The sequence below is a fragment of the Lutra lutra genome, chromosome 2 (assembly GCF_902655055.1).
Source record: "Lutra lutra chromosome 2, mLutLut1.2, whole genome shotgun sequence".
NCBI lineage: Eukaryota > Metazoa > Chordata > Mammalia > Carnivora > Mustelidae > Lutra > Lutra lutra.
In genome coordinates this window covers 77,731,937-77,756,594 of record NC_062279.1, presented here as the reverse complement: position 1 = coordinate 77,756,594, position 24,658 = coordinate 77,731,937, and the positions used below count along the sequence as shown (strand labels likewise).

General features: G+C 32.2%; 1 protein-coding gene across 4 annotated transcripts in view; it reads right to left on the bottom strand.

Annotated features, from left to right (window-relative positions):
- FSTL5 (follistatin like 5) overlaps nt 1–24,658 on the bottom strand; it is a 758,840-nt gene that overhangs the window by 90,471 nt on the left and 643,711 nt on the right. For 2 of the 4 annotated variants that reach the window (XM_047717766.1, XM_047717768.1), the window contains exons 11-12: nt 22,433–22,459; nt 12,502–12,620 (exon numbers count right to left, since the gene is read on the bottom strand). In XM_047717766.1, the coding sequence (XP_047573722.1) occupies nt 12,502–12,620; nt 22,433–22,459 (146 nt within the window). The remainder of the gene's footprint in view (nt 1–12,501; nt 12,621–22,432; nt 22,460–24,658) is intronic. The other 2 variants (XM_047717769.1, XM_047717770.1) reach the window with 1 other exon arrangement.

Below are 24,658 nucleotides of genomic sequence, written 5' to 3'. Positions count from 1 at the left end.
CACATTGCATCTCCCCTTCTCATATCAGGGAGATCATATGATAGTTGTCTTTCTCCAATTGACTTATTTCGCTAAGCATAATACCCTCTAGTTCCATCCACGTCGTCACAAATGGAAGATTTCATTTCTTTTGATGGTGCATAGTATTCCATTGTATATATATACCATCTCTTCTTTATCTATTGTTGATGGACATCTAGGTTCTTTCCATAGTTTGGCTATTGTGGACATTGCTGCTATAAACACTTGGTTGCACATGCCCCTTCGGATCACTATGTTTGTATCTTTAGGGTAAATACCCAGTAGTGCAATTGCTGGGTCGTAGGGTAGCTCTATTTTTAACTTTCTGAGAAACCTCCATGCTGTTTTCCAGAGTGGTTGCACAGCTTGCATTCCCACCAACAGTGTAGGAGGGTTCCTCTTTCTCGGCATCCTTGTCAGCATCTGTCATTTCCTGACTTGTTAATTTTCGCCATTCTGACTGGTGTGAGGTGGTATCTCATTGTGGTTTTGATTTGTATTTCCCTGATGCTGAGTGATGTGGAACATTTTTTCATGTGTCTATTGGCCATCTGGATGTCTTCTTTGCAGAAATATCTGTTCATGTTTTCTGCCCATTTCTTGATTGGATTATTGGTTCTTTGGGTGTTGAGTTTGCTAAGCTCTTTATAGATTTTTGGATACCAGCCCTTTATCTGATATGTCGTTTGCCAATATCTTCTCCCATTCTGTCAGTTGTCTTTTGGTTTTGTTAACTGTTTCCTTTGCTGTGCAAAAGCTTTTGATCTCAAAGAAATCCCACTAGTTCATTTTTGCCCTTGCTTCCCTTGCCTTTGGCGATGTTCTTACGAAGAAGTTGCTGCGGCTGAGGTCGAAGAGGTTGCTGCCGGTGTTCTCCTCAGGGATTTTGATGGATTCCTTTCTCACATTGAGGTCTTTCATCCATTTGGAGTCTATTTTCATGTGTGGTGGAAGGAAATGGTCCAATTTCATTTTTCTGCATGTGGTCGTCCAATTTTCCCAACACAATTTGTTGAAGAGGTTGCCTTTTTTCCAATGGACATTCTTTCCTGCTTTGTCAAAGATTAGTTGACAATAGAGTTGAGGGTCTATTTATGGGCTCTCTATTCTGTTCCATTGATCTATGTGTCTCTTTTTGTGCCAGTACCATACTGTCTTGATGATGACAGCTTTGTAATAGAGCTTGAAGTCTGGAATTGTGATGCCACCAACTTTGGCTTTCTTTTTCAATATTCCTTTGGCTATTTGAGGTCTTTTCTGGTTCCATATAAATTTTAGGTTGTTTCTTCCTTTACTTTGAAAAAAAATTGGATGGGATTTTGATAGGGATTGCATTAAATGTGTAGATTGCTTTAGGTAGCATAGACATTTTCACAATATTTGTTCTTCCTATCCAGGAGCATGGGACATTTTTCCATTTCTTTGTGTCTTCCTCAATTTCTTTCATGAGTACTTTATAGTTTTCTGAGTATAGATTCTTTGCCTCTTTGGTTAGGTTTATTCCTAGGTATCTTATGGTTTGGGGTGCAATTATAAATGCGATTGACTCCTTAATTTCTCTTTCTTCTGTCTTGTGGTTGGTGTAGAGAACTGCAACTGATTTCTGTGCATTGATTTCATATCCTGACACTTTACTGAATTCCTGTACAAGTTCTAGCAGTTTTGGAGTGAAGTCTTTTGGGTTTTCCACATATAGTATCATATCATCTGCAAAGAGTGATAGTTTGACTTCTTTGCCGATTTGGATGCCTTTAATTTCTTTTTGTTGTCTGATTGCTGAGGCTAGGACTTCTAGTACTATGTTGAATAGCAGCGGTGATAATGGACATCCTGCCGTGTTCCAGACCTTAGCAGAGAAGCTTTCAGTTTTTCTCCATTGAGAATGATATTCATGGTGGGTTTTTCATAGGTGGCTTTGATGATATTGAGGTATGTACTTTCTATCCCTACACTTTGAAGAGTTTTGATCAGGAAAGGATCCTGTACTTTGTCAAATGCTTTTCCAGCATCTATTGAGAGTATCATATGGTTCTTGTTCTTGAAACAATACATTTTATCATAAATTTTACATAAAAGTCCTTCAAATGTTAATGATAATTTGTTAATGTGGCTTTAAAACATGGCTCCCAAAACTGAACTTGAGTTTTTTTAACTTCAGTCCAACTTGTGGAGCTCATTTCTTTTGGCTTACTGATTATCCACTTCATAGGTATTATTTATTTTGAAATCTGTAATTGCTTTAAGTATTATGATCAGAGCACAGAGAAATGAAATCTATCAAAATACAATTTCTTGCTTTTAGAAAACATTGTAAGTGAATCTCTTTGGATTAATTTACTTTGATGCTTTGAAATTCTTATATTAAAATGGAGTAAATTAAATCATTTATTATCATTATAAGTCCATGGGATAAAGAGGAAACAAAGTTAAACTTTTAAGGAAAAGGATTGAACAGTTGTAATGAGATAATATCAAAAACAATATAACATGTCTTTTCCTTCTTTAAATGGTCATCTTTTTTTTTTTTTTAGTAGCGATGCATGAGATTTGATAATGCATATTTTACTAATTTTTCTTTTTGGAGACATTAGTTGAGGAGCAACACAGGTTTTATTGATTACATTTAAAAAATGCATATGTAATCTCTTCCTGTGAATACCTTACTTTATCTTGTAACTATTTACGAAGTGTTGACCTAAAAGCATAAATTGAGTTAATTTTACAGTTGTGGGAGTAACTACATTTGGTCAAACACTGTGTAATATCATTTAGGAATTGAGCTTTTTTCTGTAGCACATAATCTCACAATGCAGATGGTGACATGTCATTTTGATAGAGTTCTTCCATCTCCCCATATTGTCCAGCACATAAACGCCTTATGTGGAAGACAGGCATAATAATTTTTGCAAGACTACTATTTACTGAAACAAATTATTCTGAAGGGTGATAGATTTATCTTTACAAAGTATAGGGCTGTTTATAGGATAACTATATGCATTTCTATTTTTAAGCCTTATTCCAACACACACATAAATTTGTTCCTCATCAGAATATCTATACTGAATAACATTACACTTTACCTTTTAGGTGAGTATTCTTTTAAAAATTATTAAAAATTAAATCAAAAAATAATTTAAAATTTAAAATTAAAAAAATAAAAAATTAAAAAAACTATTGAAATTATTTTACTATGATTTATATTATTTACTGTTTAATTATTATTGCAAATGACCTTATAGTCTAAAATGCTGACCAAATAATTTATACACCTATGTATTTTATTATGTTTGTATCCGTTAAATAAAAGCCATGAAAACAGACTCATTTTGCAAATGTTTAGAAATAAATTTTATGTTAAAAAATAACTACCTTCATTATAAGTAAGAAAATACAAACTAAAGGTACATTTTCTTTGTCCTTTCTCTTTGAAACTATATCTTTACTTATTATATTGCCCACAGAATTGTATTTTTTGTTGTCTCTTTCTTACTGATGCATTAGATAGGAGTTCTGCCACACTATCAGTTTCAGAAACATTCTTGAGTAATAACATGAAAACCATATTGAGAATTCACCAAAAATGCCTCTGCAATTTAGTTCAATGCAAATCCCCTAAAATGTATACGGATTATTTAAGCAGATCTGCTATTATTTTATTCTACCTTTAAGTTTTCCAAATAATTTCATAAGTAAGATATCAGTAATAAAATACATTTTTAAGAAATTATATTACTAGATAAGTATATGCCGAACATTACACATTAAACAGTTACTTCTTTTTAAATGAAATCCAGTAGATACATTATGTTACACTAGCATCAGGTGCACAGTGCAGTGACTTGAAATTTTCCTACATTATGCTGTGTTCACCGCAGGCATAGCTACCCTCCGTCACCTACAACACTCTTCCAATACTATTGACTGTATTCCCTGTGCTTCACCTTTTATCCCTTTGACATTCTCATTAAAAGTTACTATTCTTCAATGAAAATGATACTAGTATGTAGATTTTTAAATATGCTAAGCTCATTTTCTTCTGCCCTTATCATAGGGAGTACATTTTTCATCTCAAAATTGAGGTGAGGTAGAAGTGACCCTTAGGGTCTTTTTCGAGATGGAAGAAATAACACTGAAGATAGAGTAGTGAATGGATCCAGTTTCTGAAATACGAAACACTTTGGTGGTGATTTGGGGCAGCTTAGACTGCTAGTAGTTGTGTCACTGGATAGTGGCTTGTGCTCCATTTTCTTTAGCACTGCACAGATGAGATTTCAAAAGTGAAGGGAAAGATTGCTGTGTTGTTTGGCAAGTCCAAGATGAACTTTGGGTTTTGTCTTTAATTTACTATGTGTCCTCTAAAACTGTTTAAATAAAATTTTGAAGACAAATTACTAAAATACAAAAAAAAAGGAGTTTTAATGGGTAATGCATTACTATCTTAAATAGTTAAGAGAGAAACAATAATTTTGAAGTTTAAGTTTTCTTTTTATTCTTGTTATATAGTTGTATCTCCAGTCTGAGAAACATATAAGATCATTATATGAGAAGTATATGGAAATATGCAAAATTGTCATTTTAAAACTTTCAGCAATACTTTTTTTTTTTTAAAGCAATTGCTTGAGGGAATTAATTTGCTGTTGTTTTTCTTTCTACACCACCTCTTAAATTGTGCAAACTGAGATTTATGACCTATCTAAAATATGAAAATGATACTAAAGAAATGACCAGCCTTTGGTGTTAAATTGCAGTTTTGACTATGTATGAAATATAAAATACAAACAATAAGAAATAAAACAATAAGAAAAAATACAAACAATAAGAAATCAACAGCTTGGAAAATTAAAGTTACATAGAAATTTTAGGAAATTTCAAGAAAAACAAGGACAAAGATTTAAATAAATCATTAAAACTACAAATTTAATTCCCAAAGCATTAAAATTATGACATAATTGTCAAAATATTTAGAAAGAGGAAAAGTTAGGAAATGCATAAGCAAAATTATTATCGTCCATAAAGAAACACCAATGGAAAATATAATTCAAGAGCTATCACTACTGAGCATAATCTTTAAAGTGAATAAATGTAAAGTAATAAATGTAATGTAATTAATTGCACACAGTGGGACTGGGAATAGAGAGACATGAAGAAAGAAACTAGTAATTTTTATCTATGCTTTTTTGCATTATTTTATCATGCAAATCTATTACTTTGGAAAAAGTAATCGGTACTTTTGTTGTGAGTAAAACTAAATCTTAGACCAGAACTGTAGTTTAAGATTTATATAAGATAAATTGATGTGATTTTATAAATTTCAAGTAAAAAGTTTTCATGTGTAAGGACGTCTGAATGAATAATTTTTATAAGTTAAACTTCAATTTTATCCTTAAGAAATTTACATTGAAAATTCTAAATTACTATGAACATATTTCTTTCTGAAGTGCATAGAATGTACTTGTATGTGTATAGTGAGTCCTTATTTCTCATGTAAAAAAAAAAATGTTTCAAAATGACAAAAGATTGCCTAAGACATAAGCAGCATTCTGGTCATAATTATCTAAATTACTTGGCTGGTTCTCATTAATAATTCTTGAAGAAGATTTAATCTACTTTCTTATATAAAATCACCTGTTACTCAAATCCATTAACACGGCTGTTGCACAATTCACATGTTTCCCATTGTTGTTCTCCCAACGTCAGGCTTACATACTTATAGACTGTAAGAAGCACAATATAAGAGTTTTTTGTATGTATGTATTTATTTATTTATTTTAAGATTTTATTTATTTATTTGACAGAGAGAGATCATAAGTTGGCAGAGAGGCAGCAGAGAGAAAGGGGGAAGCAGGCTCCCTGCTGAGCAGAGAGCCTGATGCGGGGGCTCGATCCTGAGACCATGACCTGAGCTGAAGGCAGAGGCTTAACTCACTGAGCCATCCAGGCACCCCATAATGTAAGAATTTTAAAACACTAGATTTTTAATCCACAATCTTAAGGCCTCTTCAAGCTTAGGGCTTCAAAGACCGATGTCATAAATTTTATTTCTCTCAACACCCACTGACTAATCTACTGAGAAACAGGTAGTTTACACTACTCTTTAGGAAGTTCATTGCAGGACATCACTGCAACCACTAAGGGACAAAAGCTTAAATCTTTATCATTCTAAACTCTTTTTAAGATAAGCCTTGCTAGAATAGAGGCCCACTGAGAAAAGAGTAAGTGGGGAAACACTCCTCTCTGAAATGTACAGTAGGCATTGAATTCAAAAGCTTGTTCAGTGGCTTCCTGAGGAAATGGTCTGTGTCATTTAAAGGGACTGCTTTTGGGACGCCTGGGTGGCTCAGTTGGTTAAGCAGCTGCCTTCTGCTCAGGTCATGATCCCTGCATCCTGGGATCGAGTCCCTCATCGGGCTCCTTGCTTGGCGGGGAGCCTGCTTCTCCCTCTGCCTCTGCCTGCCATTCTGTCTGCCTGTGCTCGCGCACTCTCCTCTCTCTCTGACAAATAAATAAATAAATAAATAAATATAAAAAAATAAATAAATAAAGGGACTGCTTTTTTTGTTTGTTTTGTTTTGTTTTAAGATTTTATTTATTTATTAGAGAGAGAGAGACTGAGATCACAAGTAGGCAGAGGGGCAGGGAGAAGCAGGCTCCCCACTGAGCAGAGAGTCCAATGCAGAGCTCCATCCCAGGACCTAAGATCATGACCTGAGCTGAAGGCAGAGGCTTAACCCACTGAGCCACCCAGGTGCCCCTAAAGGGACTGGGGTTTTAACCAATATTTTTGTGGACAGAGTTTGGAGAAATGGTAATTGGATAAGAAACAGAATGAAATGCTGAAAAGGGAAATGTGGAAGAATAAGTAAGGGAATGGCTGAATGCCCAGAAAGCTGTAGTGCTTGAGGTAAGGGAGAGCACCAAGAGAGAAAGAAATGTGCACTGTTGTGTTTGCCTATTTCTAATTTCAGCTTCAATTTCTTGATATCTAAGTATTCTGAACACTGTACATAATCTGTTCCTAAGGACGAATTCCATTCTAATAGAGTTCTAGTAGTATTTATTTATAAAAGTAAAGTAATTTTCATATGTGGGAATTCCAAACCTAGAAAATAGACATTTTAGAGGTGATTCACATCAGACTTCCTATAGAAAGTACATTCCCCTGCAGTTCAGCACCATTGAAATCACCATTAAAACTAGTAATAAAACTTTCATGTCTACAAATATAAGACCTGTGCACAATAAGATACATGGGATTGTCATTTAAGCTCTCCTAGTACACATGAAAAAATAAAGAGCACTGTAGTATACGTGAAGAACAATAGCTAGAGCTCTAATAAGCAAACACAGAAGGAATGGAATTAAAAAATATTAAAAAAATAAAAGAATAGTAGTTAAAGATGACGAAATAGGTGAAAACTAGAGGAGCAGAAGAGAGTCATCTTGGAAAAGCCCGTCATCCTGAGTCTATAATTTAAACATTTTTCAACCCTTTTCAGTTTGCCTTCTGAATTCATGAGAAATCCTATTTGCTTGAAGTTCATACTGTAGGGGACAAGATGAAATCATGTGTACAACTAGGATAAATATAGCAAGAGTCTTATCTAGTAAGGCTATATAACAAAAAAGAAAAAAAAGTGATGAAAGTATAACTAAATCATGTTGCACGAATCCTCACCAACTCACTATAAAAAGCTGAAACCCGATGTAATCTGACATTGCACAAAAATTGAATTTTTATTTAAAGCAAGCAAATAGCATCTTCTGAGAGGTTTGATGGAAAATTCTATATTCTAAGTATTTCAGTGTTTATCTAAATGTTACTAACTAATGAGTTATAGTGGAAATTGCATTGCCATTTTCTTCATATCAACAATGACTTTGAAAAATATTATATTCATGTTTAATCGTTTCATGGGAAGAAATAATTTCAATAGACTCATTTCCGCTACTCTTGCTCAAGAGATTTTCTAAATCGCAAGGAAATAGTTTTTTTTTCCTGTAATAGAACTCCAAACTATCTTATCCAGTATATTTGCACAGTACATTTTGACTATGTGATCCTGAATTAAAGAGACGCATGAGGGGGGGCGCCTGGGTGGCTCAGTGGGTTAAGTCTCTGCCTTCGGCTCAGGTCATGATCTCGGGGTCCTGGGATTGAGCCCCGCATCAGGCTCTCTGCTCAGCAGGGAGCCTGCTTCCCCCCTCTCTCTGCCTGCCTCTCTGCCTACTTGTGATCTCTGCCTGTCAAATAAATAAATGAAATCTTAAAAAAAAAAAAAAATAGATGCATGAGGTTATATTTACCCTGAACAACTTATTGGTAAATTATTCTATGGAACAATTTTCCACAAACACATAAGAAGAACACTGTTTTGTGGGAATTGTAAAGTAAGGAATAATATTAAGGTGAGGAAGAAATTAGACATATATGTGTTTAAACTTAGAGAATGCATAGAAGAATGAAGGCTCTAAGCAATGGAATTTTCATTAAATTCATTTAACAAACGTTGTTTGACTATCTGCCATGTGTAAGGCACTGTACGCAACATGTTGGGAATACAAACATGAATTAAATAGGCCCTTGACCAAAAGCGATAGTAAGATGTGACGGTTAACTTTATATATTAACTAGGCTACGACTAGGCTATGGTGCTCTATTGTTTGGGCAACCACCAGTCAAGATGTTGCTGTGAGGTTGTTTAGAGGTGATTAACATAACTGTTCTTTACAAAACAGATCATTTTCCATAATATGAGTGGGCCTCATCTAATAGATTAAAGGCCTTAATATTTAAGAATGAGTTTTCCCAAAGACAAAGGAATTCTTCCTAAAGATTTCCACACAGAAATCTGCTTGTTTCCAGTCTGCCTACAGATTGCTAACTCAAGGCTTCAAAATGAGTTTGTGTCTGAATTTCCGGTCTATTTGCCTCATCTCTGGATTTCAGACTCCAGATTATAGCATCCACTCTTACCTGAATTTCCTGCTGGCTGTTCTCCCCTAGGGGTTTCAGACTTGCCACCCCACCCACCATCGCCTGAGACAATTTCTTGTAATAAAAAAAATAGAGATAAAGACAGAGATAGATGGAGATGGGGATAAAGACAGTGATAGATATATATATATATATACAGATATTAATTCTATTGGTTCTGTTTCTCTGGAGAAAAATCTTCTCTTTACATAATACTCAAAAATTTCCTCAGGACATTATTTTATAATTAGAAGAAATGTAAATCTAGAAATGTAACACCAGATAGCTTACACACTCTGAAACTGACATCTCTCTTGTGTTTAAACAGAAAATAAAATAGCTTCACATAAGAAATAATTATTTAGGAATAAAAAATAATAGAGCAATATGAAATAAAAGTTTACTTGCTGTAATCTTTATTTCATATATATATGGACTATGTTAGTTACATGGGAAATATCTTTCTTTGTTGGTATTCATAGAATGTCTCTATAGTCTGCATTTAACAGTTGTAAGTAGGACATAGTTTTAGTTAAGTCACAATTTTCAATATTATTCCTAATGCTTTAAAAATATATATTGGTCAGCTGAAATTAATTTATCTTTCAATTTTGACATCCAAGGCAATAGAAAGGCCATAACTTAAAGAACATACATTTGGGGCACCTGGTTAGCTCAGTCAGATAAGCAGCCAACTTTTGATTTTGACTCAGGTCATGATCTTAGTGTCATGAGGTTCAGACTCATTTTGGACTCTGCCCTCAGTGGGGAGTCTGCTTGAAGATGCGCTCCCTCTCCCTCTGCCCCTCTCACCATTTATGTTGTCTCTCTCTCTCTCTAAAATGAATAAATCAGTCTTTAAAAAAATTAAAAAAGAAAACATTGATATTTGTTCTCAAAGGTACAAATCTGATGTTTCTTACTCTTTTTGCTTATTCTTCCATTAGAATATTAACTTTTTTGCAAATTTTTGTTTTATATAATATAGGTAAGCTAACATGTTTTCTTTCATTTTTGCATTATGCATTCTTAGCATAAACTCATATGTAGCATGAATATAAGGTTTCCATAGGCTATGATTTGGAAAATCTGATGCAATAAATTAGTTCTTCGTAACTATCCTGGCTTTGATACACTGTTGATGTACGCTTGCAGATAAGGGGTTCTCAGGTTGAAGGAAATGAGTGAAGACTGCTATCATGGGGTTTGGTTTTCACTTCTTCAATTTTTAATTTTTAGAGAAAATCATCTATAATGTATATATGTATGTATGTAATTTCTCACTATATATAGCCAGATATATAGAGATAGATAGATATACATAATCCTATGTAATTTCTACTTTAGTTGTTTTAGGAGAAGCCTATGTATTCAAAAGCTTTAAAGAAAGAGGAATTCAGGTAAGTCATCCCTATTGTCCAGACATGTCACAGTGTCACATCAAGTTTTTCTCGCTTTTTTAGCTTTAGATTCCAAATAGTTAAATTAACTCAACCAGAGCCATCAAGAAATGTTCTGAAAAAGCACATTCTTCACCATTTGCATTGAACCAAATTACATAACATTTGTTATTACAAATAACAACTCTGGAATTACAGAGTACTGGTTAATGGTTTAATTCCAGTACTCTGGAAGAAAACTCTTTGTCTTTAAATTCACAAATCAAATTCATGAGGTGACAGTTTTCTTATGAATAATATGGGTTTCACAGATTATCTTATTAGTTAGTAACTGAAGTTTCAAGCTCTGTGATATGATCAACACATCTGTGTCAGCTATAAAACTGCTGATCCTGTAAGACTCAGAGATATATTCTCCTACAAAATTATTTTACTTTGATTCGAATCATTTTGATGCTACATTTCCTATATCTGTGAATTAGCCCAGATTTTTCATCCATAATGCTTTTATGAAAATATGAATGTGGTATAAAATTGTATGATTTGCTTTATCACAAGCAAATATTTATATTTTCATATATACATTTATTTATTTACATACACATATGTACTTTATTCAAGATGGTCTCAGTTATATGATTATAAAACAAAACAAAATTATATGTGCAATTTAAAATATTATGACTTATTAAACCGTAACTTAGCAAAAATAATAATTCCATTTAGCAATTTATATTATAACAAATATTTTAAATTAAAAATGGTTTCATTTGTTTTTATTTTATTTTATTTTATTTTATCTTAAAGATTTGTTTATTTAAGAGACAGTGAGAGAGAGCACATGAGTGTACATCAGCGTGGGGAAGGGCAGAGGGCAAGAACCTTCAAGCAGACTTCCTGCTTAGTGTAGAGCCCAGCATGGGGCTCCATCTCATGACCCATGAGATTATGACTGTGAAAAACAAGAGTTGGATGCTTAACTGACTAAGCCACCCATACACTCCAAAATGGTTTCATTTCTTTTAAACAATCATAGACATAGTGAGTTAAATTATTTCCTTTATTTCAAGAGGTCTTTTTGCTATAAAATATCTGGAGGGTAGCTGGACTATCTTATTTCACGCATATACTTTTTTTCTTCTTATTTTAGGGCATAGATTTAAGGTATAAATTGTTGTCTCCATCTAACAATATACAACAACAGTGGCTAGGTTGAAAATAGGACTTCAAAGTAAGAAATCTAAATAATGACATTAAATATTTATTTTACTCATATCTCATGGCCATACCAACCTTAAAAATGAGTATCAAGAGAGGGTCTATAATGAGGTCTACCAATATCTTATCTTATATGGGGTGTTTGGTGCGTTTCCAAATGTGTACGGGAACACTTAAATAACATAGATGATTTAATATTACATATTTTGGTGTATACATGTTTATGTGGAGAGATACATATAGTTATGATAATATAAAAATAATTATAATTTATTATTATCTTATTAAAATATAGTCTCTATATAATCTATATAATCAATACCCATTTTGTTAAATATCATTTTATTTTCTGAATTCGTACCAATATTTTACAGAAAAAAAAATCTTTCTGGATGGGTAAGGTACACATAAATAAATTAAAAAAACTAATGTTTTGTATATAAATCTAAAGTATTCATTCCATTGAGACCTCATAAAAATGAGATGAAAAATAAAAAGAAATCTATCTTTATAAAGCAACTAATAGACCTCCAATTTCCCATCAGATTATTTGCATGCTATTTTCTTTCATTTTGTTAAAGTAACCATTGCCTATCAAAATGTAAAACATCCTAAATTAAGGAGTAGGTAAACTTACTACACTGTGTTCATCCTACATATTTCACTTCTATTGTCTTTCTTTAATTAGAACAAGTAATTAGGAATCCACAACATATCACTTTTCTTCCTCAAATATTAAACTTGCATAGAATAACAGCCCTTATCCCAGTTTTAATATTCTCCTCCCCAAACATCTCATATGCATGGATTTCCTTGTGTTTCTGAAATGTAATTCTACTTAACAAAAACTGCCCCATAAAACAGCAAAGAAAGTTTTTAAATACTTGCCTGAAATCCAAGGAGCTTTTCACTAGGCTTAATGTGCCTCTGAAATTCACATTCTATGGGTTGTATCACTTTGATTCCATCTTCATAAAAAACATAGAACATGTTTCCAATTCCCAGACCTTAGGAATAAAAACACATTCAAAGTTCAAAATAAAATTATCAGAAATCTTTACAACCCAAACTCAGTGTTCCTCATAATACCAGCAGGAAATCAATTTGTAAAGTTGTGTAATATTAATAAAGCAAACCATATGAAGCCTTTACCATACACCAAAGCAACTTTCTGATATTATGCAGATATTCTACTTTATTCTCCCTAATCTGCAATTCAGTGATTTCTTTAATATAATTCAATAAATATTTCAGATAAAAATGAAAATAATAAACTCTTTGATACATAAATTATGTCTGAGACCATCCCCCACTTAATTTAAGTGTTGACTAAGGAATAAAAATATTTTTTGAAGAATTATATTTACTGTATATTTCTTTAAAAGATTTTATTTATTTATTTGACAGACAAAGATCACAAGTAGGCAGAGAGGCAGGCAGAGAGAGAGAGGAGGAAGCAGGCTCCGTGCTGAGCAGAGAGCCCGATGTGGGGCTCGATGTGGGGCTCCATCCCAGGACCCTGGGACCATGACCCGAGCTGAAGGCAGACGCTTTAACCCACTGATCCACCCAGGCACCCCTATTTACTGTATATTTTTATTAGAGTTCCTTAGGGAAAATAGATTTTCACTCTTTGTAGAAATATACTTTATACATAAAGACTGTTAAAAACAGAAGACCAAGCCCTCCAGATTTTGAAGAATATATATTTTCCAAAATAGCTTTTGTAAATATAATCCTACATAGAGGTCTTATATTTCAGTTTTATACCAACAAAGTTTAGGATCCATTTCTGTACTTTAAAACTTGAATTAATTTACGGTCTTAGAAAAATCTGAATGAATGATTTAAATCATACTTCTAATTTTGTTCACACTACAAATCTGGGTGTATGGTATCTCAGAAATTCATCTCACTTACTTTTTCAAGCCACACGTAATGGGTGCAGGATGCTACAAATTTGACACCTGGAATGCAGTTGGTGTTAACTGATGCCTACACCTGGGGATCTTCATTTATTCCACCTGTTTTCTATGTCTCTTCTGGTTCTGCTTTGTTCCAACATGGCCAGACCTAAGTGCATCCAGTCACTTCCTTTTCTGATCCTCACTTGATCCTTTGCCTGGTTGTACTGGTTTGTACAATCATATTTGTTCAGTCTAACTATAGTATACACAATTGAATGATAGCATGTGTTCTTTAAAAGATAAGTAATGGTATTCAAATCTTGGTAGTTTGAAAAGCCAAACCATTGATGCCTAAAAGATTTAAATTCTGAAAATTCAATAAAAAGAAAGAATTTACTTAAATACAAAAAATTCCCCAATTTTCCCCAAGTATGATTTTCATTTTGATTGATAATACCTGCAAGGTTTAGTAAGTCAACCCTGAGGACCATGATAAAGGTGTACTGATTCATAAAAATACTTGATTATTCAATTTAAACCATATATATTCTTATTAAATATGTACCTAGTTAACACAAAAGTCTCCAATTTTGTCCATTGAGTCATATATCCATCTATATTTATGATTTAGAGGGAAATGTATTTAAGCATAATTATGACTTTGTTGATGTTTATACATAGTGGTTATAATTTTCTTTTAGCACATGAAATTATTTCCATCTAATATGCTTATGCGTTTTAAGTGACTGCAGATTGTTTTGACACATCTTATTGTTTTATAAATATTCTATAGTACTCATAGTTTAAAACATGCAATCTTTATCAGTTAATTACATACTATAGTTCCAGGGAGCACTACATTATGATGGAATATTCCTGAACAACAGAAGTGGCAAAAACAAATTCAACTCATATTTTTCAAAAAAATAAATTTAGTAGTTGTCAGCTCTTATTTATTATTATAATTATGCATCAAGGAATATAAGTTCTATCCCAAAGGATAAAACTTTTAAAATGTCAGTTTTTATTCAAAAACAATTGATTCTTATTACCAAGCTTCCATGTCAACATTAACATAGGACTGACATGCGCTACATGTCAGTGACTCTCAATTTAACATTATTGGTTGTTGAAACTTGGGAACATGACCAGGTCTCAATGTGGTGCTAGTTTTCAGCTGTGCCAGTTACACACCCATGTTTGATGATTATTACAAAGCTCCTAAAATTTTTAGTGAACATGACTCTCCCTCCCTTCAGCTGCTGCAAAAGTTTGCTCCCCAATTAGGAATTCAAATGTGTTTGAACCTGACAAATACTCTAAGTCCAGACTTTTTGCAGTCTGGTGAAATATTTCTGCCCTTATTCAAATGGATACTTTCATTATGTTATTTACCATAATATGTACAAACTACAGTCAGTAGGATTCCACTGCATGGTTTCACTAATGAAATTTCTGAGCTGTATTTTCCTCTAAAACCCATTTAATCCATCCAAATCACTTGTTCAAATCTGAAGTCTATTTTCTTACTTTTTATATGAGTTACACATTCAGCATTTTTATGAAGCATGAACTACTTTCCAGATTACAGGTTATTGAAGAAATACAGATTTCATTACATAAGGTTTACTTTGTTTTTGAACCTTATTTTTTCCAGTGGAAATATAGTTTTTCAGTGTTGATGAATAGTAATGACAACAAAATACCATGTCTAAATATATTAGGTAAAATAATAATTATAAAATAAGTAACTATTTTTAGTCAATCTGCTATGAATTAAAATTTTATGTATACCCTTAGAGCCATCTATGAGTTCCTCATCTCTCTACCCACAAGACACATGTTTACACTTTCTTTTTTGGGGGGGGTGCTAGGGAGTTGTTGTTGTTTTTTTTTAAGATTTTATTTATTCATTTGAGAAAGAGAGAAAAAATAAGCATGAACAGGGGAAGGGAAAGGGCAGAGGGAGAAGTAGACTCCCCTCTGAGCAGGGAGCCCATAGGAGGGCCTGGATGTTGGAACCCTGGGATCATGACCTGAGCCAAAGGCAGATACTTAACTGACTGAGCCACACAGGTGCCCCTTGGCTAGAGAGATTTTTTAAATCAAGTTTTCTGTGGGTTTTAGCAGCAGAATTTATGATCTGAATATATGCTACAAAAGTGCTTCTTTTTAAATTTACTGCCATATAAATAATTACACTAGGCACAGAATAATATAAATTACCTGATAATGAAAATGTTGGAAATTAAAGACACATGTAGATTTTCATTTGGAGCATTCATTAACTTTACTTACAAACAAAATAATAATGTCTTTGTGTATGCTCACTATAACTGTTACGTTCCCATGTCTGAACTTTTTTTTTTTTTTTTTTAATGGGAGAATGTTACAGAGAGATAAACTCCATTCTCTGGGTTCGAACAGCTCAGAGGCCAATCATGGCTCTAGAACTTTGTTGTACCATGAGAAAGTTATTCAGTCTATGTCATAATTTCCCCATCACAAGTTTGGAGTTAATAATTATATCATACAGCTATTGTAAGAAATTTGATGGAGAAAGTAAAATATTTAGCAGAGTGACTGGCACATAGTAAAATTTTCAAAAAATGGTACTGTCACTATTTTTATGACTGACATTATCTTTCCTTTTAAACATTAGTAGAAAAAAAATGACGTAATGGTATATAACCAGATTTTGGTTTCTGTTTCCACGTTTTCCTCAAATCTATACTGTGAGATATATTGCTACATTTCAGTTTTCTATGATCTTTTTTTTTCTATGATTCAGTTTTCTATTGCCACATTTCATATTCTATGAATCTATGAGCCTGCTAAAAGATCAACTTCATGTTTATAAAAAATAAATTAAAAAAAAAGATCAATTTCATATGCTAGTAGGCAATTCTCATAGTTGATCCTTTCAGAGGGTCTGCAAAGTCAAAATAATTTTCATAATAATACTAAGGTGTCATTTGCATTTTTCTCTTTCATTCTCACTAATTAGATCCTTCCAAATGTAGAATGTACCTTTGACAGGCTACATGACATATGATGTAATGAGTGATATCACAACAATTCATTGAATAAGCAGATATAGGCATCCAGCATCTTCTATTCAATCAGACATTAAAAAGATTTTCAAAAATACAAAGCAATGTGAATCTCTTCATTTTTAAAAAAAATATAGCTTGAAAACTGTGCTATTTATGGGTACTTATAAATGAATTTATTATGGTTATTTTCAATGAATTAATAAATAAATATCTGTAATTTTTACTTTTATTTTTAATATGGTAAATATAGGTAAACAAACAAACAAACATAAACTTTCAAGTTCTCAGTAATTTTGAAGAATGCAGAGGGGTTCTGAGTCCCAAAAAGTTTAATAACCATGTAGGTTTCAATTACAGTTCTCTCCTTATTCATGCATTGTATTGCAGGATATTACAAAAGTTCCTGGCTTCAGTCAAAAGCTTCACCACTCTCATCACAGTAAGAATCAGCAAGATGTGCTGCCTCTAGTTTCTTTTTTCATCGCCGGTGAAGACAGACACACGTACTTTGTCTTTTCCAGGTCGACTGTTAATCTAATGGAGTATAGTGGCTCCAGAAAGTGATCCATAATTTGTTTGTTCCTTGTGAGCTTTCTTTTTGCTTTGTTTTTCTTTCTCTACAGAGAAAGGATGCAAGCAAGAATTACTTGCAGTCTTGTAAGAGGGAAGTATTTCCCAGAGGATTTTCTAATCAATACTGAACCTTTAAATACGTGAAATGGTCTGAGAAAAATGTTTGTAATGCACATGTCTGTCTCAATCCTTTAGGATAGTTGTTCATGAATAACAGCATATTGTGATAATACAATGATGTTATATCTTCTATTTAGCACATATATTACATAATTTGTATTAGTGATGAAATTCAGTTAATTTCTGATTACTGGATGGACAACAATAACAAAAGAAAGTTAATAATATATTTTGTGGTGATGTTTGTCTTCCTCTGATCTAAATTGCTATTGATTTAAGATTTAAGTTGTGGTCAAGAGCAAAGTATAATCATATGATGCAGTGATTTGGTAATCAAAGATAATTCAATAAATCTTATTCTTATAAAGTCCTTTATTAGTTGATTTTATTCTTTCCACTTTTAAGAGATCCTAAACTCATTTTTTTTTGAAATCTGGAAAAAAAATCTCTTTTTCTAGCTAAAGAAAAATGTAGGCAAAAGTAGATAGACAATCCATATTGCGTTTCTCATCTTGAATAATTTAGCAGAGGAAATATTGTTGGTTAATGAATATCCCCATGTTTTGTTTCTTTGTCTTTACACACAAAGTAGCATCATTCCACTGCACCTCAATAAGATCTTTATATTATGTTCAACTAAAATAAAACTTACTATTTCATTCTTGCTAAAAAGTGAATGGTTGTCTCAAGCTCTTTACTAGTCACTATTAATCCAGAAATTGGGTATTATTTGCCTGGTCAGAGTGATATTACCTAAAACCAGTCCTTTTGAGTCAGTATACCATTTCCTGAACTTCCAAAGATATGCTGAAAAAGCTGAATGCAAATCTGCATTGTTAATTTCACATTTAACAAATAACATAGCAAAGGTTATAACATAATAGAGTATTTGTGCTATATAATTAATGTTAGATGGAATCATATATAAAATTATATATGTATTCATATGTGTATGCATGTATGTATGTATATATAGATCTAGCATGTATATATACATATTTATGTGCATGTATATACACACATATCTGCAAATGTGTATCTCTTGCCAGATCACAATTTTGATTTGAAAATTGTTTTAATGGAAGAATATAGAAAACTAAAAATGTTAGGTTGATGTTATTATTTAAAGCAATGAGAGCAGACTGGCTAATGAAAATACCAAGAACTTGATTACGATTTAATTGACATCATATATTGACCATTAGAAGACATGGTCTCTACCTCTCCAGAATGCTATAACTTTCTAAGTTTGATGCATTCAGAAGCCTACGCTCTGAAAATTTCTTTTTTATTTTAAATAACTCATCAATATTACTGTGAGACAGTAATCTGGTCCTGAGAACCTCAGTATTATTTTTCTCTAAAAATAAGTTTATGAGAAACTTATGGAACTCACAAAGCTGGTATATATTAGTCCTAACCTCCCTTGCAATGTAGAATAGTCTGGCCAATGAAATGTGAATAATTTCAGGATGAAGAAGTTAAAAGATGACCTGCTTGCCATATCCCCTTTGCCCCACTTTGATGACATTATAGATCACAAAGTTAATCAGATTATGCTTTAATATGTACATCTTGTTTTAAGATTTCCCTGCAATTTTTATTTGCATTTTGTATTGGTAGGTGTAAATGAGCCTGACTAATATAATGTTTACCTCAATCATTTCTATATTTTCATGTGAATAGATTCGTAAATATTTACAAAGAATAGAAGAGGCATTCAATTTTTATAAACACAGAAATTTTTTTTTTGGCTTTCAAATCATTAGTCATAACCATCCAGTTTTTCCCAAAATAGACTTTATTCAATATTGATCCTAAAGATATTCATCAAAATAATTCCATGTTATAACAAATTTAGGAAATGTTATGCTATATAGTGAACCATCTTACATCTCTCCTTGGAACTGAATATTTAAAAGTTAAGATTAATTCATCAGTGAGTAAAATGGCTTAAAGTTCTTTAATTTGGTGTTTATCTAAATCAAAACATGTGTTATTAAGTTAGACCATATAACATATTCCTTAACTGTTGTCCACTAAATAAACTTTAAGATGTATTTCATTAGATTATATTTTATTACAAGATTATAAAAAATATTGTAGAAGGAAACCAAATAGTGGATCTTTTAATGTGTCTTTTGAACTCACATAGTAAAATTAGTTATCAGTAAGAATGATTAAGATTTTAACTTACTAAATCAAAATTTTCTTTAAGGAAGATATTCCTATCTTTATAATTCCAGTATTTTCAAAGTGCTTTACATTTAAAGGGCTCTTTAAAATATTTGTCAATAAATAAGTGACATGTTTCCTTTCTTAACAATGTCTTTCCACACACCTGCAAACCACAATGATGACTAGAAAAGAACTGGAAGAACCCAGAGAAGTAGAGGACACTGTGTTTCAAGCTTAAAAATCCATATGATTCCTAAGATAATACATATTAAATTCAGTAACATCGATTTAGATTACAAAATCCTGGCTAAGCTAGATTCTGATGCTCATGTTTAAAAAATAATTTTTCAGCTAAACAAAATTTCATGGTTTTAATACTTGCATATAAGTACAATGGCATTATAAGAGGTTTATAATTTTTAACTCTCTTTCCAAGATTTATCTTAGAATGTCTGAGATTGGGATGCCACTGCTGGGATAAATTTCTCTTGGCCATGGTAAAGAGCGAAGCATGCAAACAGAAAACGTTATTATGGCAGAGATAAAAATAGATCTTGGAATTATGCAGTTCATCATTGTTACTATTCTGTCTTTTAAAAGTAAAGGTAAAAAATTTTTGGAAACTTTAGTTAGCTATTAGTTTAATAACTTTTTATGAAATAATTGTATACACTGTTAAGATTTAGTGATTCCTCAAGCAGCTCTATTATCTCTGGCTACCATTACTATTATTATATGTAATCATTTCTACTTGTAATGCCTCGCCAATAAGTGTGGCATTGTAAAACAATAATTTACAGATGCCTATGAATCTAAATCAGGCATATTGTTTTCTCAAGTATATTATGTTAAATCTTGTTTATTCTAAGACACAACAAAGGACACTGATGATAATTGCACAGGAAATAAAAGATTAAAAACTTTACCCAAAGGCATTCATTATATATGTCTTAAACTTATCTACAAAATATATTAAATAATGATTATTTCTCAAGGACATATTCTCTGTCAAACAAAGTTATGAAGAGTAAGCAAATCTTTAATTAATGGAGATGATGGAGAATAATTATTGAGAGTATACATGTTGAAAAAACTAACAGAAGAAAATATTAAATAGATAAAAATAGTTTCATGTATGAATCTCAGGGTGATTCTAATTAATCTGGAGATCTCATATTTTTAAAGGTAGCCTGAATAATATATAATTATTACATATTAAAATTGTACAATAGTAATGTTCATAGTTATCAGTCAAATTACACGAAAGCATTGTTTTACATGCTTTAAGGACATTTACATATCACAATTTTATAAGGAGAGTGCCAGCTGTATTTTAAGCAATGTATTAGAAAATTCTGACTCAGAGAAGTAAAATAACGTATCTAATTTTTATCAGCAATTAACCAGCAAAGCCAGATCTGTGCTACCTGGTCTCTGATTACTTGGGTTTTTGTTCCTTCCATTACAATAGCATGAAATCAATTTTTAAAATGAGCAGAGATATATTTGTTTGATCTGAAGAGGGAAGAGAGTGTAAAGAAATGTTGTTTAACAGCTATATTAATGCTAGTTTTGCAATGACTACATCTGTATGTTCAAATGTGAAATATCTAAGTGGACTAAAATGAGAAGGCATAGTCAGGGCACCTGGGTGGCTCAGTGGGTTAAAGCCTCTGCTTTCAGCTTGGGTCATAATCCCAGGGTCCTGGGATCGAGCCCGGCATCGGGCTCTCGGCTCAGCAGGGAGCCTGCTTCCCTTCCTCTCTCTCTGCCTGCCTCTCTGCCTACTCGTGATCTGTCTGTAAAATAAATAAATAAAATCTTTAAAAAAGTAATAAAATGAGAAGGCGTAGTCATATCAGAATGTCTTTAGTAAATCAGACTTTGAAGAAGCCTATACAAAGAATTTCAGAAGCAACAGATACCAAGGGGAGAAATGGTGGTGCGCCTCATCATTGAGAACAAAACTGAGATGCCTCAATTCTCAAATTAGTTGAAGTTTATGAGACAGGACCCTCACAGGTGGCAGTGACTCCAGTTGATATGGGAAACTGTAATCAGGGAAGAAAAAGTTTATCTAGGATGGATTTTTTTTTTAAGTTTTTTTATTATTTATTTATTTGACAGAGATCACAAGTAGGCAGAGAGAGAGACAGGAGAAGCAGGCTCCCCGCTGAGCAGAGAGCCCGATGTGGGTCTCGATCCAGGAACCCTGGGATCATGACCTGAGCAGAAGGCAGAGGCTTAAACCCACTGAGCCACCCAGGCGCCCCTCTAGGATGGATTATAAGGCAATATTTTGATCCCTGCTTACCAGAACAGTAATGGCGACTTATTACATTTTACTTCTAAAAATTTATCTAAAGTATGTGAGTGCCTGGTGAAACACATTCTCCCCAGTCTTCACAAATAAGAAAAAAAATAATAATAATAAATGGAAGTGGATACTGTTTATAGAATGTAGTCTATATTTAAGGAACTGGTAGCAGCCCTACTGAGTATAAACGACTATCCTTATTTTTAAGATAACCAAATTGAGACATAAAGAGGCCTCAGTTATACAGTGGTGGAGACTAGATTTGAAATTAAGTCCTTCAAGTTTACAACCCATTTTCTTAAATAATTTATTACCTTCCCTTGACAAGGCAATGGTTTTTAAAGTTTTTTTTTCCCTAATCTAAATCAAGGTTTATTATGGAAGTTATGTTTAAGTTTGCTTTTATTTCTTTGACTTAATTTTAAATTCTTAAAAGCATTTCAATATATTATAATGTACTTTACTGATTATACATCAATAATAAATCTAACTGATAAAAAGTATTAAATATTTCTAATGGTATCAGGTCTAAAAAAGATCAATTTACAATCAAACAAAAATATTGAGTCAACATAAAATTGAATAAAATAATTATTAAAACTGATATTCAACAAATCTACTAAAATTAGGGAAAATAATCACAATATAAAAATAATGGAATTTAGTACCTTCTTCTCTCCATAATATGTTAGCTACTGCAGCATGTTAAAGGAAAAGGAGAGAAAGAAAAATGAATAAATAGAGCTTCAATTGCATAATAATATAAATAACTATTAAAGAGGTCACAATCCCTAGGATAGAACATGTACATAAAAGTGGTGATGGTGAATTCAACAAACTACTTTGAATTAATAAAACAGCAAAATTCTGGTACTAGCTAATAATGCTCTTTTCATTTCTTAAAATTACCAATTCTTAGGAATAAAGATTTTTGTTAATAAAGAACATTTTATGCATCACTGGAAAGAATGGGATATTTAGTTTATGTTATTAAAATACATCTTTAGAACAAACACTAGTAGTTAAAACTATTTATTTAAGACAGTATCGTTAAAAGTTGTTAACTAAAAAAAAAATTTAAATTCTCAGTAATCACAATATGCAATATTCTTATATAATATGCAATATTCCTGAGCAAGAAGAGTTGTTTAAATAAAGGATTTTGAACACAGACATAACTTATTTTTAAGTAATATATGTTTTCATTTTTTAAACCAGACAATGAAATGCATCTAAATATATCTTGTGTAGTTCAATGCACAATAATGATTCATATTAAATTGATTCTGGACAATGGTTATATTAAATACTATGTAGAGATTAAATCAATAGAGTTAAAATATTGAGATAGAAATAAAGAAAAAAATACCAATTAGAAATATTCTCAGAGAAGTGTCTGCCTCCATTACTAATTCAAATTCACCCAAATTCTGTTTTCAGAGCAAAATAATATATCAAGAGAAAGTGTAACTGAAACAAAATCTCATCTAAGTATACCCTGAGTATTTTAACCATATTAAAAGCACACTTTTTTTTTTTTTTTAACTGAACCCCTGATGAATGAAACAGAGCCAAATCTATAGTCCAAAGTTCCTAGTTGGAGGCTGAAGGCCCACATATCGAGTTTCAAAAACTGCTAAACATTTAAAAAATATTTTTTTGTAAAGTGACATTCATCCCTTCAAAACATTTTGTGGTGCTGTTCTTGTTGTCTACAGTGTTCTTGAAATGAATATGAAAATGATAGATCCTATTTGCTAGGAAAGGACACAGACCTCAGTTATCAGCAGTTAACCTCGGTCTGGAAGTAGATGATCCTGTTCCTAAAGTTTCATCAGAATGTCAATAGTAGTCACAGTGCCTACATCATTCACTTCATCTCATCACAAGGGCATTTTATCATCTCACATTATCACAAGAAGAAAGGTAAGTACAGTACAATGAGAGAGAGAGTATATTCACATAACATTTATTATAGCATATTATTATAATTATTTTTATTAGTTATTATGGTCAATATTTTATGGTGCCTAATTTATAAAATAAAATTTATCATAGGTATGTATGTATAAGAAAAAAAAAACAGCATATATGGAGTGTAGTACATAAGTAGTTTCATGTATCCACTGGGGGTCTTGGAACATATTCTCCGCCTGAGGGGGAACTACTATATTCAGAGAAATTTAAGTAATTGAGTATGTCTGAGAGAAAAACTGATAGAAGATGGGGTCAGAGAATTTTTCCAAGAGTAAATTAAGAAAGTCTTTTGTACACAATGCAGAAGAAAGTAAATTTTCCTCTGTAGGTTCAGGAAAGGCTGGGCCATGACTTCTCTCTCTCTCTCTCTCTCTTTTTTTCTGTTTTATTAAAAAAAGAAATGCAACAGATATATGTTTCCTCATATCTCCATTCATTTGCTTAGGGAGTGAGCCACCTACTATGTGTCAGACATTGCATTCAGTGATATAATACACAGATTATGTAGGCCCATTCTCTCTGTTTATAGAGTTTATATTCTAATTGAGAAAAAAATATTATTCACCACACGACAGAGAAAAATTTTTAAATTACACATTTAATGGGTTATAAAAGAGAGGAACAGTACTGGGAAGGCTTTTAGCAGGTGAATTAAACATAGAGCAATACCAAAGGTGAAGGATACAAGATGAATTAGAGTGAACCAAGTGAGAATTGTAAGGGTAGGTTTCTAGAGGGAAGAAAAAGCCTGCACAAACCTTAGTGGTATACCAAAGCCCTGCCAGTTTAAAGGAGTTAAAGACAAAGATATTTTCAAGGTAGGCAATCATTTATGGGAAAGTAGCAAAAAATACATAGTTTGTGATATTGACATCAAACAAGGTAAAATTCAAAGCACTTTATATTGAAATTAATAT